Source organism: Myiozetetes cayanensis, unplaced genomic scaffold, assembly GCF_022539395.1.
Source record: "Myiozetetes cayanensis isolate MyiCay16 unplaced genomic scaffold, myiCay2020 scf19, whole genome shotgun sequence".
Lineage (NCBI taxonomy): Eukaryota > Metazoa > Chordata > Aves > Passeriformes > Tyrannidae > Myiozetetes > Myiozetetes cayanensis.
In genome coordinates, this window is record NW_026087400.1 from 3,644,412 (window position 1) to 3,658,270 (window position 13,859).

At 42.8% G+C, this 13,859-nt stretch overlaps 1 protein-coding gene across 9 annotated transcripts in view; it reads left to right on the top strand.

Moving 5' to 3' along the window:
• The window catches only part of RTEL1 (regulator of telomere elongation helicase 1), a 42,936-nt gene that overhangs the window by 16,950 nt on the left and 12,127 nt on the right, over positions 1–13,859 (top strand). For 5 of the 9 annotated variants that reach the window (XM_050314055.1, XM_050314051.1, XM_050314054.1 and 2 more), the window contains 13 exons: positions 945–985; positions 1,334–1,419; positions 2,224–2,301; positions 3,021–3,098; positions 3,499–3,642; positions 4,344–4,459; positions 5,103–5,226; positions 6,366–6,519; positions 7,447–7,601; positions 10,322–10,417; positions 11,569–11,779; positions 12,990–13,127; positions 13,731–13,850. In XM_050314055.1, coding sequence (XP_050170012.1) covers positions 945–985; positions 1,334–1,419; positions 2,224–2,301; positions 3,021–3,098; positions 3,499–3,642; positions 4,344–4,459; positions 5,103–5,226; positions 6,366–6,519; positions 7,447–7,601; positions 10,322–10,417; positions 11,569–11,779; positions 12,990–13,127; positions 13,731–13,850 — 1,541 coding nt within the window. The remainder of the gene's footprint in view (positions 1–944; positions 986–1,333; positions 1,420–2,223; positions 2,302–3,020; positions 3,099–3,498; positions 3,643–4,343; positions 4,460–5,102; positions 5,227–6,365; positions 6,520–7,446; positions 7,602–10,321; positions 10,418–11,568; positions 11,780–12,989; positions 13,128–13,730; positions 13,851–13,859) is intronic. The other 4 variants (XM_050314048.1, XM_050314050.1, XM_050314049.1 and 1 more) reach the window with 4 other exon arrangements.

The following is a 13,859-nucleotide window of genomic DNA, read 5'->3' on the forward strand; positions in this document are numbered from 1 at the left end:
CAACCTTCTCCCTTACAGAGCAGTCCACCCTCACAGACATGGAACCCCATCCTAAATTTCTTAGCTGAAGACTTAATTGACTTGAAACATGACCTAATTGACTGAAACATGTTTGCAACAACTACTTTTATATTTAAAGCTTCTCACCATGACCAGTTTCTCTGCGTTGCCTTCTTAAGGAAAACATATCCAAATGTTTGCCAAGCTTTCCTTCATCACTTTTTTTTGAAGGAAGGGAATTCACAGAGTTCACTCTGTTTTGATAACATCTGTGTGGTGATGCTGGTGTTTGTAGGTCTTATAAAAAGATCTATGTTAGGGTTTTTCCCTGCGTGTGTAATTTTTCTGGGTAAGCAGTACACAAGTACAGGGCACCAAAAGAAACCTAAAGACATGAGAGAACAGGTGAGTTTTCAGTCAGGGTTGGAAGAACATAAATATGGCTCATTGGAGAGCAGGGCTTTTCAGTTGAAGCTGAAGGGATTTACTATGAGTAAATAATAACTATTTACTATGAGTAAATAGTAACCAAATTCACCCTTTTGCCCTGTAGCAACCACACCTAATTCGTCAATAATTGTTTTAAGTAGTTTTAACATTAGTCAGGCTTGGCAGCATTGTAGACTTTCTGGCAGAACTTTCACTTTTGTGTTGTTCTTAGTATTAATCATAAAGCTCATATGGCTTCCCATTTCTGTTTATGCATTTTGAAAGTATTGGAGCTTAGATGATCTTCTGTGCTTAGTAATAGGAATATTTCATAGTATTAATAAAGTGTAGTCAGAGTATTACTGATTTTTGTCCCTGGTGTGGGTGCCTGCCACAGGAAGGAGAGCAATTGGGAGTCTGGATATGCTATTTTAGATGATTATCACGTGTAGTCTGTGTATGAAAAACACAGAAAAGGAACTACAGTGATGTTACTTGATTTTTCTTCTTTGTAGGTTTTCAGAGGATTATTTGTCTTCTTTGGGAAAAACAGTTGGTAAGTGTAAGTGTGTGGATTTCAGAAATGAGTCGATGCCCACAGTTTTTAGGAATCTAGAAGGAGCAATACTAAAGAAGGCATGAGTCCCTGGCTTAATGTTTCCAAGTCAGGAGTAAATGTTTATTGTCAGGCATTTGTGTTTGGATCAGAAAGGTGATTCCTAAACACAGTCATAAAGTGACACAAACTAGAAAATTAGAGGTGATGCAGACAAAGGTCATTTGCAGAGCACTTAAGGATCACAAGAAATCAGTGCAGTTTCTTGTCTTGTTTCTGTTGTTTTCCCTCTGCAGTCTGGGTTCTCCATCCCAGGATGAAAAAGTCCCCTTGTTTATCTCGTTGCAGGTAACATTGTGCGAGTTGTTCCACATGGGCTGCTGGTGTTCTTCCCATCGTATCCTGTCATGGATAAGAGCCTGGAATACTGGAGAGTATGTTTATTGCTCTGCCTTTTTTGGGTGGTTTGGTTACACACACACTGGACAGTTTGCAGTTATGCTATTTAACCATGGTAATTAAAAACCTTCTAATGGAGGGTTTCATACTCATGGCAGAGGGTTGGTACTTAGATGATCTTATAAGATCCCTTCCAACCCAAGCCATTGTGGGATTGTATGAAAAATTCTTTGTTAATAAGTAAGTTATAAAATCTGGTCAGGTTTCTTATATTTTGATCACAGTACACTGGACTGCAGTGGTGTAGAAACCAAACCCAAAAGAATCTTAATATGCAATCTCATCTGATCTCACACTTTATTTAGTTTCACCAAAATTCTCTTTATTAAACCTCCAAATTAGAATTGGTCTGAGTGTTTCAACCCTTGGGGGAAAAATCCTAATATGAGCATTTCACTCTCAGTTGTAACCATTGCAGCTGTAACTTTTGTGAATTCTATGCCCATAACTTGAGTGTCCTGTGTGAGACTTGCTTAGAACAGTTCTGGTTTGAATGCTCCTTCTTGAAAGGGGATACAGGGGCAGAGGTGTCATGCCTTGGGATCTGGCAGATGAGTGTTGGAACGTGCCTAATATCTGAGGTGCAGCAGCTGCAAGGAATCACTGTTAGTGCTGTTAGGATTGCTTGTTTCTGCTTCCCTCTCTGTGTTTTGGCAAGAGAGGAGCAGGCTGTGGTGGGGAAGAAGTGACCACTCGTGAGCGTTTCCGTTCTTGTGGGGGCGCTTGGATGTGCTCACTTTCACGTGACATTTCTGATCTGTGCCTTGTCTGTTTAACAGGAGCATGATTTTGCTAAAAGAATAGAAGAAGTGAAGCCGATGTTTGTGGAACCCAGGAACAAAGGAAGCTTTTCAGAGGTTGGTTATTTGCATTCCATACCTCTGTCGTCTTCGGAATCTGTTTTTATGTTTAGATACCTCCTCTAAGATGTGTTTAGGTGTGAAACACCCAAATTCTTATCCTAGGATGAAATTAAAACTCTCTGAGCGCTTCTTTGAAGTGTGGCTCTTCTGTGCATCCTTCTTGTCCTCTCTTGGCTGATTGTGCAGGGTACAGTCTTCATTTCAATCCAGTGATGTAACAGCAGCTAAAATACACATGTGCTGAGTAATCGAGCTGGTGGAAAGCTGTCACTTGAGGAGTCAGCATTTGTGAATGTTCTGCAGGACTTCTCCTCCCAGCTCATCGTGCTTTCAGTGTTGAAGAATCGTGCAGTGTCATCTGTTTATTTGTAGCCCTTCTGTTTGCTTCTTAGAGTAAATAATATCCGTGAGCTGCTTTCCCGCTTTTCCTGTTTTACTTAAGGATCTGCAGAAACACAAGACAGTCCACGTTTTACCTTCTTATCAGGAGTATCTGACATTAATCTTCTATGCTTACCCAGATGTGTTCTAGATTTCACAGTGGTGTAAAGGTTTTGCTGAGAAAATGGCTCCTCACATTTGCAATTAGCTGAAAGCAAACACAACTCTGCTAAGCCAAATTAATCACGCTTGAGATCTCGGCGTGCAAGTCAAATTTAGTTACTACAGGATAATAACATTCCTGCCCTTACTTAAACTTGTTTATATTTTAGGTAATTGATGCCTACTACGATAAAGTCGTCTGTCCTAAGTCCAACGGAGCTGCATTTTTGGCAGTGTGTCGGGGGAAGGTAACTGGGAATTTGTTTCATCTGAGATAAGATTATGGAATTGACAGGAAAAACCATCACTCTGGATTTCAATGCATTTCTGTTGTTTGACTGTAATTATATGTGGGGATAAACCCAAGTGCCCTGAAGCTTTTTCAGAATGAGGTCACGTTTATATTTACCTCATTGCTGTTATTATTAAAGGGACACATTTTTGATGTCAGGGTCTGCTGGAGTTAAAAAACAAGTTTAAAGTCTTGGTAATAAAAGCAAAATATCTAGTTGAAGCTATTCATAATGTGTTCATAAACTACACTTGGCCAGGGAATTAACTGAATGGAGAAAAAGGGCCAACAACTGCTGAATTGCTCTGAAATGTCACTTCGAACCCTACTGAAACTGGAAAATTCTGTCTCTTCAGGCCAGTGAAGGCTTGGACTTTGCAGATACAAATGGACGAGGAGTCATCATTACTGGGCTTCCATTTCCCCCTTGCATGGAGCCCAGAGTCGTTTTGAAGATGCAGTTTCTGGATGAAATGAAGAGAAGTGCTGCAGGTGCACGGGTAAGACTGGGCAGCTTTTCACTGGTGGCTGTTTGCAGGTTCGTGTTGTTGTTTTTCCCTCTTGTCCCTGTGGAGTTTGGATTTTTTTCTCCCAACCCTGTGGAAGCATGGATATCAAAAACAACCTTGGGAGTTTGTCACAAATGCAGTCACCTTGTTTTCACATTCTGTCTCCAGTTGGCACAGTCTCAAACAAATACAGGCTCAAAAAAAGGGTGTAATTGAAGTCAAAAATCTTTGTATGTGTGCTACCCATCTCTGTGTCTGAGGGGTTTATTTCATCCAGAGAGAGGGTGAGCAGGAAGAATTGCCTGTGCTGGCTAGTTTGGGGATTGTGGATTAGGGGGTGTGGTAGTGTGTGTTGGGGTTTTTGTGCTTTGGTTTGGGTTTGGTTTATTATTTCTTCAGGCACGAAAATGAATGGTGTTATAATTTAGTTTGTTCTGCAGCACAGTCATGCTTAAATAATATGATGAGTCTGTTATACTGCCTGGAGTTTTTCTGTGCTCTATAATTCAGGTGTCAAATTTGAGTCAACCTCTATTTGGTATTCTTTGGCTCTTCGAGATTTGTCAATGCATCTTCTCTGACAGCTTTTTTTTAAAAAAAAAAAAAAAATTAATAAAAAAAAGTGACTGTACAGCATGGAGAAAACATTTTACCTGGTAAATGGTGTCAACTCTTCCTCCCACCCCTTGCAGTACCTGTCTGGGCGTGAGTGGTACAACCAGCAAGCGTCCCGGGCTGTCAACCAGGCCATCGGCCGGGTCATCAGGCACCGCCAGGACTACGGTGCCATCTTCCTGTGTGACCAGAGGTAAACCTGGGCTCTGCAACACAAGCAAACACCACTGAATCCCAGAATGGTTTGGGTTGGAAGGGTTCTTAAAGCTCATCTCGTTCCAACCTGCTAGGCCAAGTTGCTCCAAGCCCCATCCTGGCTGGCCTTGGACGCTTCCAGGGATGTGGTGTCAGCAACATCAACAATAGTTTTGCATTTTCTCCACCTTTCATTTGAGAAGGCAGTCACCAGCACTGCATTGTTTTGAGGAGAATGGAAACGAGGGCAGATTATATTAGAGAAACAATGCTATGTGTATTAATATACTGTAGTAATATTATACTGCATTAATGTCCTTTCATAAAATGTTAATTAATTTAATAGGTATATTATAGGCAACTAGAGTTTGATAGCCATCAATGCTGAGGCTCGATTGGGGACAGTCTGGGTTCAGTACTGCTGTTCAGGTTGCCCAGTTAGAGATTTTTATGGGCAAAAGATGGGAATTGGCTGATTGCCTGATACGTGGTATCCACAAAACCCTTTTCTCCCGAGCGCTGTTTCAAACTTCACTTGTCTTGCTACTCCTCCCTTTTCCCTTTAGGCGCTGATCTAGAGTTTGTTTATTTAATTTAGCCCAACCTGGCAAATAATTCTCTTGCTTTCCACTCCCACACAGGTTCACGGTCGCTGATGTAAGAGGCAAACTGCCCTCCTGGGTCCGTCCTTACGTGAGTGTTTATGACAACTTCGGGCACGCAGTCAGAAGCGTCTCCAACTTCTTCCGCGTTGCTCAAGAAACTGTAAGTGTCTTTAAACAAACCTCACAAAACACATAGCAGATTTCCTGAATAGCGTTGGAGACTGGGAGTCCTAAGCCAGGTGAGAGATGTGAGAGAGAATCACGGGTGATCTTGGATTGGAAGGGACCCGTAAGGATCATTGAGGCCAGCTCATGACTCCTCACAGGACTTAGCACAGAGTCACTTGTCACTTGTAAGCATGGGAAGATTTACAGGAAAGAAGATATGCCTCATCTTTCTCCAAGGGTGAGCTGGGACAGGATGTTGTTGTTATGCTGGGCAGCTCATTAGGTTAGATCACAAAAATAACTTCCTCTTCCTCCTAAATAATCATGGCCTAAATATTGGGTGGTATGCAAACCCTGGAACCGATGTTGGCATCTGAAAGCTTTCCACCTCAGGGAGAGGGCATGTGTGTGGAAGAATCAGTCATACCCTCACACTGAAATTGGAGCTGACTGGTATAAAGAGTAAGAAAAACTATCAGTTGTTGTTGCAGTTCATCACTGGGTCATCTTTACTATTACAGCTTCTCTCTTAGCATTAAGAAGCTAATGTTGTCTGTAATAGTTCCTTGATGTAAAAAGACTTCCTAATTGACTGGAGGAAGTTAAAGCAAGAAACAGGATGGAAGCCAGAATGGGGGATTCTTTGTTCCCAAAACAGAGGTTAAGATTAAAATAAACACTTAAAATTTCACATACAGACTTGGATGAGTTCCTGGAAGACACTTTAGCCACATACAACAATTAGTTGTTCAAACTAATAAGTTACAGATGGGTGATACTGAATGACTGGATCTTTTCTGATCATCAATGGGAGTTTTGTGGTAAATGAGAACCACAGTCTGATGTGCTTTGCCAGAAGAAGCTGTTGTTGCAGGGATAGCATTAGGGGGTGTTTGTTCTTTAGAAGGTCGTGATTCTTCTTCTGGTACCAGCTCACTTAGTGCTGAGCCTGCTTACTGCACTTCCAAGCTGTTTGGTCCTTTTTTTCAAAAGCCCATAAATCCAGAGTTTGAACAGTCATTCTGTACCAAGGGTTATTTGGGGAAAAGGAGATGTCTTTGGGTCGTTGCTGAGATTTTTGATTGCAAAGGGAGCTTTTGCCCCTTGTAACACTTTGCAAACTGCTTGCAGATGCCCCCACCCCTGCCCCAGTGCCCTCCTGGCCATGCTGGTTCCCTAAGTGACAGCAGTTCAGCACCATCTACTTCATCTGAGCAGATCCCCTCCGTCAAAAAAGCGAAAAACTTGGATGACCATGTCCCCAGTCTGAAGAGGAAAAGGAAAGGTGGGTTTGTGTCCTCGCAGATACATCTTTCTGTTTTGAGCTGAACCTCCCAAAAAAGGAGGATCAAGAGAGTAGAAACTGAAATGGGAAAGAAAGCAAGGAGAGCTCAAAGACTGATGGAAACGTCTGATCAGAAGGGACATAGTTGAGCAATAGAAAATGGAGCAAACCAGTTGTAATTACAGAGCAAAGAGGCAGCTGGGGCCTGAAAAAGCTCCCCACAGAACAGGGGCTTGGTGGAATATCACAGTTAGTTTTGACAATGAAAACTGGAAGTTTTCTGACGAACACTGACTTCAATGTGTTCTTCTTTCATCCTGTTGTATAAATGACTCTTACTCAGTAATCTGGCTAAGAAAACAGAAAGAAAAACATTGGAACAAAACAGTGTTTTAAATTTTGTGGTTAGCTAATGCTGCAGAATAAAGCATTTCTCATGTCAGATATTCTTTCAGCACTCTAGATTGCTTGCTGGTTTGGAACAGAACAATGCACTTGTGTTTAAAGCTCTGGTTTCAAACCAGTTATGAGCAAGTGTGAGGGTGATTGCTCATTAAATGTAAGCCGGTGTTGACTGCTGGTTGTTGTTGAAAGGGATTACTTTGGCTGCCACTTTTTTTCCCCCCTCAATTTCCAACTGTGCAGTTTTGCTCCTTCCTCTGATTTGAGTCCATCTCTAGTGCAAGTGCAGAGTGAGCAGATGAGCTTTGCTGAACCAATTTATGTTCCATCCCCTTGGTTGATAGATCCAGCTCAAAGGATGGGCTGGAATGTGGGACTGGAGGTGAAGGGATGTGGAAGATTGTTTAATCCACCGGTCTTTGTGGCTTGCTTCACAAGGCTGGGAGGTATCACTCAGTCAGAGAAAACACGAGAGATATAATGTGGAATGTTAATTTGTTGTCTGTGTTGTGCTGTTGGTGCCAGTAAATGGAGAGGGAACATCCAACCTGTGTGTGGAGTATGAGCAAGAATTTGTCTCGCCCAGAAGACGATGTGTTGGGCTCTTGGATGCCTTGGAGCGCAGTGAGAAGAGCAGTGAAGATGCAGAAGAGGAAAATGAATTGCCAGGAGAGGAAAAGGTAGTGGCCATGGTGTGCAAAAGACTTGTTTGTAAGTAAAACTCGCAGGCTTTAAAGCAAAACGGGTTTGGCATTAAGAGTTCCAGCTCGACTCCCTTCCAAAAAACTCACTGTAATCAGCACTGGTAACTGCAGGTTCTCATAATTAAATTAATCAAAGGGTTTCCTTGCCACGTTCATGTGGGTGATCAACAGGTAGGTGCTTGTACTGTGCTCCAAGGCTGCTGACCAGGTGGATTCCTGGAAGTTAACCACGCTCTCTGGGAAACAAAGAGCTCTCAGAGCAGAGGTTGTTAAATACACAGTTTGTCCTGGGTGGAATCTGTGTGTGAAACCAGATATTGAATTAAAAAAAAGGGTGGGGGAAGGTTTATGAATTAGAAAATTGCTCTTTGAGATGAAAATCTTTGATTTGCCTCAGAGAATGAATATTGCAGACTTGTGGAACATTTTGTCTAAATCAGGAATCCACTATCTCATTAAGATCAACAAAGCTGCTTCTGTGCTGTTTCATTTTCTTTCCTCTTGGATCGGTATTTTTAATGCATCAGTGATTAGGCTCTGTTCTTGCTTTCCCAAAATCCCTGTTTGCAGTGGTTGGAGGGGTGGCTCCCTTATCTGGCTGCCATCAGAGGAGTATTTTGGTGCTGGTTTGCAGACCGGTGCACAGACTCCAGAAATGCCTATTACAGCATATCCAAGTAGTTTGCTTAGGGGGAGAATGCCTGCAGGAAAATGTGGGGGTGTAGGAGTGTCTGGGGAATATTTGAGGAGGCCTAAGGGAGATGGAGACATGTACAAAACAGAGGGAATGTACCAAGGACAGCAAATATTTAACCTGTAGCAGCCAAGTGGGAAATGGGCTCCACCACCCTTGAGCCCACCATGGCATAGACACCAAAACTTATTCTTTGGAAAGCCTGGCACGTTTCCAGGGAGTTGGTAACTCAGCCACAGTGCCTTCCTAACACAGCTGCTCTGCTTTTGGCAGAGCTCAGCATTTCCTGGAGTCAGATGAGCTGACAGACCTGATGGCTTGGCAGTCGCTCGCTCGTGTCCTCTTTCCCTGTTTGGCATTGCTGCTCCTCTGAGTGCAGAACCCTGGGGTCATCCTGTGCTGCTCCTAAATTGGTGACCTGAGTGTAGTCCTGAGACATGCAGGGCCCCTCAGGGAGCCACCTTTCACTCTGAGTCCAGCCTGCAGCTGATTTACTTAGCGCTGGATTTGGACTGAGGATGGGGTTGGTGTGATTTCCTGTATTTCTTCACCATCCAACACAGTATCTGTGTTGCCATTTTTTCTTTTATCAAGGTTATACTGCATCCTTGTTCCCCCAAAAAAATGGAAATTCAGCTGCTGTCATCCTGAAAGAATTTCCTTGGGGTGAAGAAGAAGAAAAGGCTTTGTCATCTCAAAAAATCAAAATGCAAGAAATAGTCTCTCAATCCATTTAAATAATGACTTGCCATTTCCCCCTAATCAGATTTCCTTGTGAGATATGTCTCATGGAAACTTATCTTGGAAGCCTTTTTAGTTCTCCTGGATCATGCTGTTCAAGGTGTTGCCTTTACATAGCACAGGAGTAAAAGATGGTTTTGATAATTTTTCTGACTTACTTCAAGTATCATAAATATTTGACTTGCTGCTTATACTCTAGTTCTTCATTCCCTTTCATAAATAAAACATATTTAAATGTGCACTGAAATCATGGCCAGGTTTGTCTGGAATTGGGTGTCCTTGCAGTATCAGGAGTGCACACTGAAGGTTGTATTTCTGGGTACAGCAACAGACTCCACAGACTGGCTCACCTGAAATTATTGGCCAAAGGAGCTGTTTATTTTAGTGGTGGTGTTTAGCTGTAGTTAGTGTAATTTGACTCTGAAGCTTTGTGGTCTGAATAGCCATATTTGGAAGTCACAGTGGAATTGAGGGGCCCTCTTATGCTTCACTGGTTCCTCTCACAAGTGAACGTAAATGAGCTGATAGTCACGTACTTGCCGTGAAATTTTTATTGGGCAAGAGCAGAGCAGTAACTAATTCCACATTCCTGCTTTCTCAGCAGGTGTGGAGAGACCAGCTGGCAATATGGGGCTCTCCTACAGCTTCTTCTGTTCCTTGAGTGATTGTGTTCTAGGTGGTTGATGCTGATCTAATAGTGGAGCAATCCCAGTCCTCTGGCTCGAGAGCCGTTCTGTGTTACTGGGAATGGGAGCTGCTGAGGAGCTTGTTGAGCCACAAGGATTTCTGCTACTGTCTCATCCTACCTGCCCTGGTATTTTCTGTAGCACTGCTTAGGCTTCCCTTCTGTTTCCCAAAAGCCTGATACAGGTTTTCTTCACACAGAGAAGGATTTCCAGGCAGGAAAGTGGTGTCTGAGCCATTGGTTACACACAGGTCTGTGTGCACTCCCAGGTTGCCCTGGGACAGTCTGCTGTGAGTCCAGCTTTGCTTGGTCAGGAATCAAGACCAGCTTTGTCTTTAATTTACTCTGATTTGGTCTCTCTTTTTGACTTGTCCACTGAATTATTACCTTCTGGAAACAGATATGTGCCCAGGCTCTGTTGCAGTAATTTAGGTTGACTTGTTCCACTTTGTTGAATGGTGTCTCAAACTGAGTCAACAAGCCTTACTTCTGGAAATATCTAAATTAAATGGACAATAACTTTGAAAAGCTTTTTTTTTTTAATGTGTATTTCTTATTTTCTTTTTGTCTTCACAGGCACATCGTCTGTCTACGCTTTCCCTTCAGTATGAGAAGAGGTTAACAGATGAGCAGAAAGGAGGAAGGAAGAAAATAAAGCTAGTCAGCAATACAGTATGTGTTTCCCTGTGTCAGTGCCATCCCTTTGATCTGTAGATTGCTTTCATTTGAATTGGAAATTTCCAGGCAGACAGGTGACTGATGCCAGAACAAGCATGTTTTTCTCCAAATCGTAAATACTCAACAGTGCACACCTGAAATCTGTTTCTGTCATGATCTTTCCCAAATCCAGACATCACAGACCAAATCAAGCACAGGTCCAAGCAGAGCTAGTAGGTGAAAAGAATTGTTTTCTGGCATTGAATGCTTAGTGAACAACTTCTCCCAGTGACCAGGTGTGGTGGGTGGTTTCATTCTTTTTGACTAGAATAGAATCCTTCAGTTGGGAGGAACCTACAATGATCAGCTGGTCCAACTGCTGGTAGAGCCTCAAATGGTTTAACTGGCCAGGTTTGGGTAAGGGATCACATCCAAATCCCCCCTGAGGTGGGTCATCATTGCAGGTTAACTTTGCAGTTGTGCACTGTAGTTTTGCCCTGTCTCCAAACTCGGTTAACTCATTATGCAGCTAATTGCTTAAGAGTTACTATGAATTCTGGAAAATTCCCTGAGTGACTGTGTGCACCAGTAGTTGTCCAAGGTGCTGTCCTAACTGGATGTTGCCTGTCTATCAGTCTGCCAGTCACCTGGCAAACGAAAACTGATCCTGAGGCCGATAATATCCAGAAAGGAGAGAAGGAAGAGAACAGGTTCACGCAGAAAGTTGTGTTTGCAGTTTGTTGCTGTCTGATGTCACGATGAATCAGCTCAGCCTCCAGGCTTGGAGTAAATATCATTTGATTAAGCCCTCTCCTGAGAGTTGTGCAATGATTATTGGCTGCCTTCTCTAGGAATATTTTCCCTGAAGCAGTCACTTTATCAGCAGAGAAGGTGAATAATACATGGATAGAGGGGTGATTACCATAACTGCAACCTGTCAGGCGAAAGCATTCATGGTTTGGTGGTGAACATGGTGGTGGCGCCGGGTGGACGTTGGACTTGATGATCTTAGAGATGTTTTCCGACCCTGATGATTCTATGATGCCGTGATAACCATTCCTCGTTCCACGTGCTGTTGGAATTGTAAACATAGTGCTTCTACCTGAATTCCTGTGAAAGTAACTCCTCAAGTCACTCTGTACTGAAATCCCTTCCTGCCCTCCCAGCAGGCCTTTAGGAAAGCTGAGCTGCCAGAGCCAAAGAAGGCCCGAGCCACGTCCTACATCACCACAGTGAAGGAGACCCTGAGCCAGCAGAACTATGAGCTCTTCTCTAAGGCCCTGCAGCAGTACAAGAAGACAGATGACTTCCCTACCATGTTATCTGAAATGAGCTCCCTCTTCTTAGAGGATGACAAAAAGCACGTCTTGTTACGAGGTACATTTGGTGTGTTTTGTGTATCCCTGGTGTATTTATGTGATGTGGCTTTTGTCTTTAAGTACACTTGGGTATTTCGGTAGTATGTTAGATTTGAAGTACAGATCAGTCAGGATGGTCATCCTGAACATTCATCAGTTCATTTCCCCAGACCACACAGAAAGTCTTCTCAGTGTAATTATCCATGTCAGCCTGCATCTTGACTTGAAGAAATTCACATTCTGTGGAAGTTTGTGTTATTTGGGGTTTTGTCTAAAAGTAGTGCAGCTTATTCCCTGTGACTTAGGAGTTCAAGAGTGTGGCTGTGTGAGTTGGACACATGCATTCATAAGGATTCAGTGTTAAAACATATCTAGAATGTTAAAGAATATCTAGGGGAATTTTCTCTTTAAATAATGGTGAGTATAAAGCAAAGGATCTGGGCAAACGTGGATAGTTACTGGATTAGCTGGTATTTTCCTGACTTTTAACAACTGCACTGACAGGAACTGAACTCCCATCAAGGTTTCTTCTAGTTTAAGAGTGTGACTTTTCATTTCTCTCTTGACTTGTGAACAAATGGGCAGGTTTTTCTCTGACTTCTTTTCATCGACTGAAATAATAAAAGCTTAGTTGTGCATCTTGTAAATTGTGTGAGGTAGAGCCTAAGGTTAAGGAATGGGAAGCTCAGTATGAGCACTCAGTACTAATAGTAACCACAGTTGGTTTCCCAATTTGCTGGTGATCTATATAAATAAATTCTTTGATAATCAAAGCAAGGCCTAAGTCTGGTTTTCCAGAGTGTCAGGCACCTGAAACCTAAAGCTGATTTGATGTTGGCAAACACTCTGTGGTAAGTAAGTAACATGAAGTGTTAAATTAACAGCCTATCAGTTATTTAAAGTATCAGCCTCGAGGATACTTGGACCTCATGGTTTATGAGTCACCTCGTGTCCTGTTTCACTGGGAGGTCTTACTTCATATTTACAGTGAAAAAATGACACTTTTTACCTAGTGATATTGCTCAATGTTTATGTGGTAGCTGGCCTTTGTGTAACTTATAAATGTGCTTATTGTATAAATATTAGATAAGGACATTTAGATTTTAATTAATTTAACTGCACCTGTTTATCTCCTTATTGCCTAACTTTGAAGTCCTGCTGATTTTTTTTTTTTCTTCTTCTGTTTTTTTCTTTTTTTCCCCCCTTCCTCCCTCTCTCTGTAATGAAAGAATTTTACCAGTTTGTTCGACCCCAGCACAAAAAGCAGTTTGATGAGGCGTGCTGCAGCCTGACTGGGGTGGGCTGTGGCTACAAACCTGAGCACAGCCTCCTGTGGGAGGAGAGGGAGGTCCTGGCCAAGAGAGCAGGTGAGGAGCTGCTTTCAGTTGTATTGTTTGAAGGGCTTTACTCAATCTTAGAGCAAGATGTGTCTGATACAGAAGTGCGAGGGTGGAAGGCAATTTAATTTAATCAATGCTGAGCTAAATCACTGCTCTCCATGATCCTCCTGCCTTCCCCTGAGCATTAGTTAGTAATGCAGAGGTTTAAAAACCTTGTGTGTCTTCTGTGCTGCCCAGGTAGTGCCACCAGAATTGTGAATAGGAGGTGATGGTGTCTTTACAAAGCTTGTGAAATCTTTGAAATCGTGGAGCAATAAAGTTCTAAAAAAACCAGGGTGTTGGCTCCTAATCAGAGAAATATCTCTGTGTGGAGTCCCAGAATGGTTTGGGTTGGAAGGGACCTTAAAGCTCATCCAGTTCCAACCCCCTGCCAGGGACAGGGACACCTTCCACTAGACCAGGCTGTTCCAAACACCATCAAACCTGGCCTTGAACACCTCCAGGGATGGGGCAGCCACAACTTCTCTGGGTTGTTCAGGTGCTTTCAGCATAGGATGACATACTTTGAAGTGCACCTTTCTATGTTCATTCTTCCCCTAAATTCACTGTTAATGGACTGGTTTTATTTAGCAGAAGGAAAACAGAGTCAGCAGAGAAGTGCCTTGTCCAAGGCCTCGTGTGCTCAGCTGAACCCCGGGCTCCACCTGAACCAGGGAGGATCCCACTTGGCAACAGGGCTGGACAGTGCAGGTACCCTTC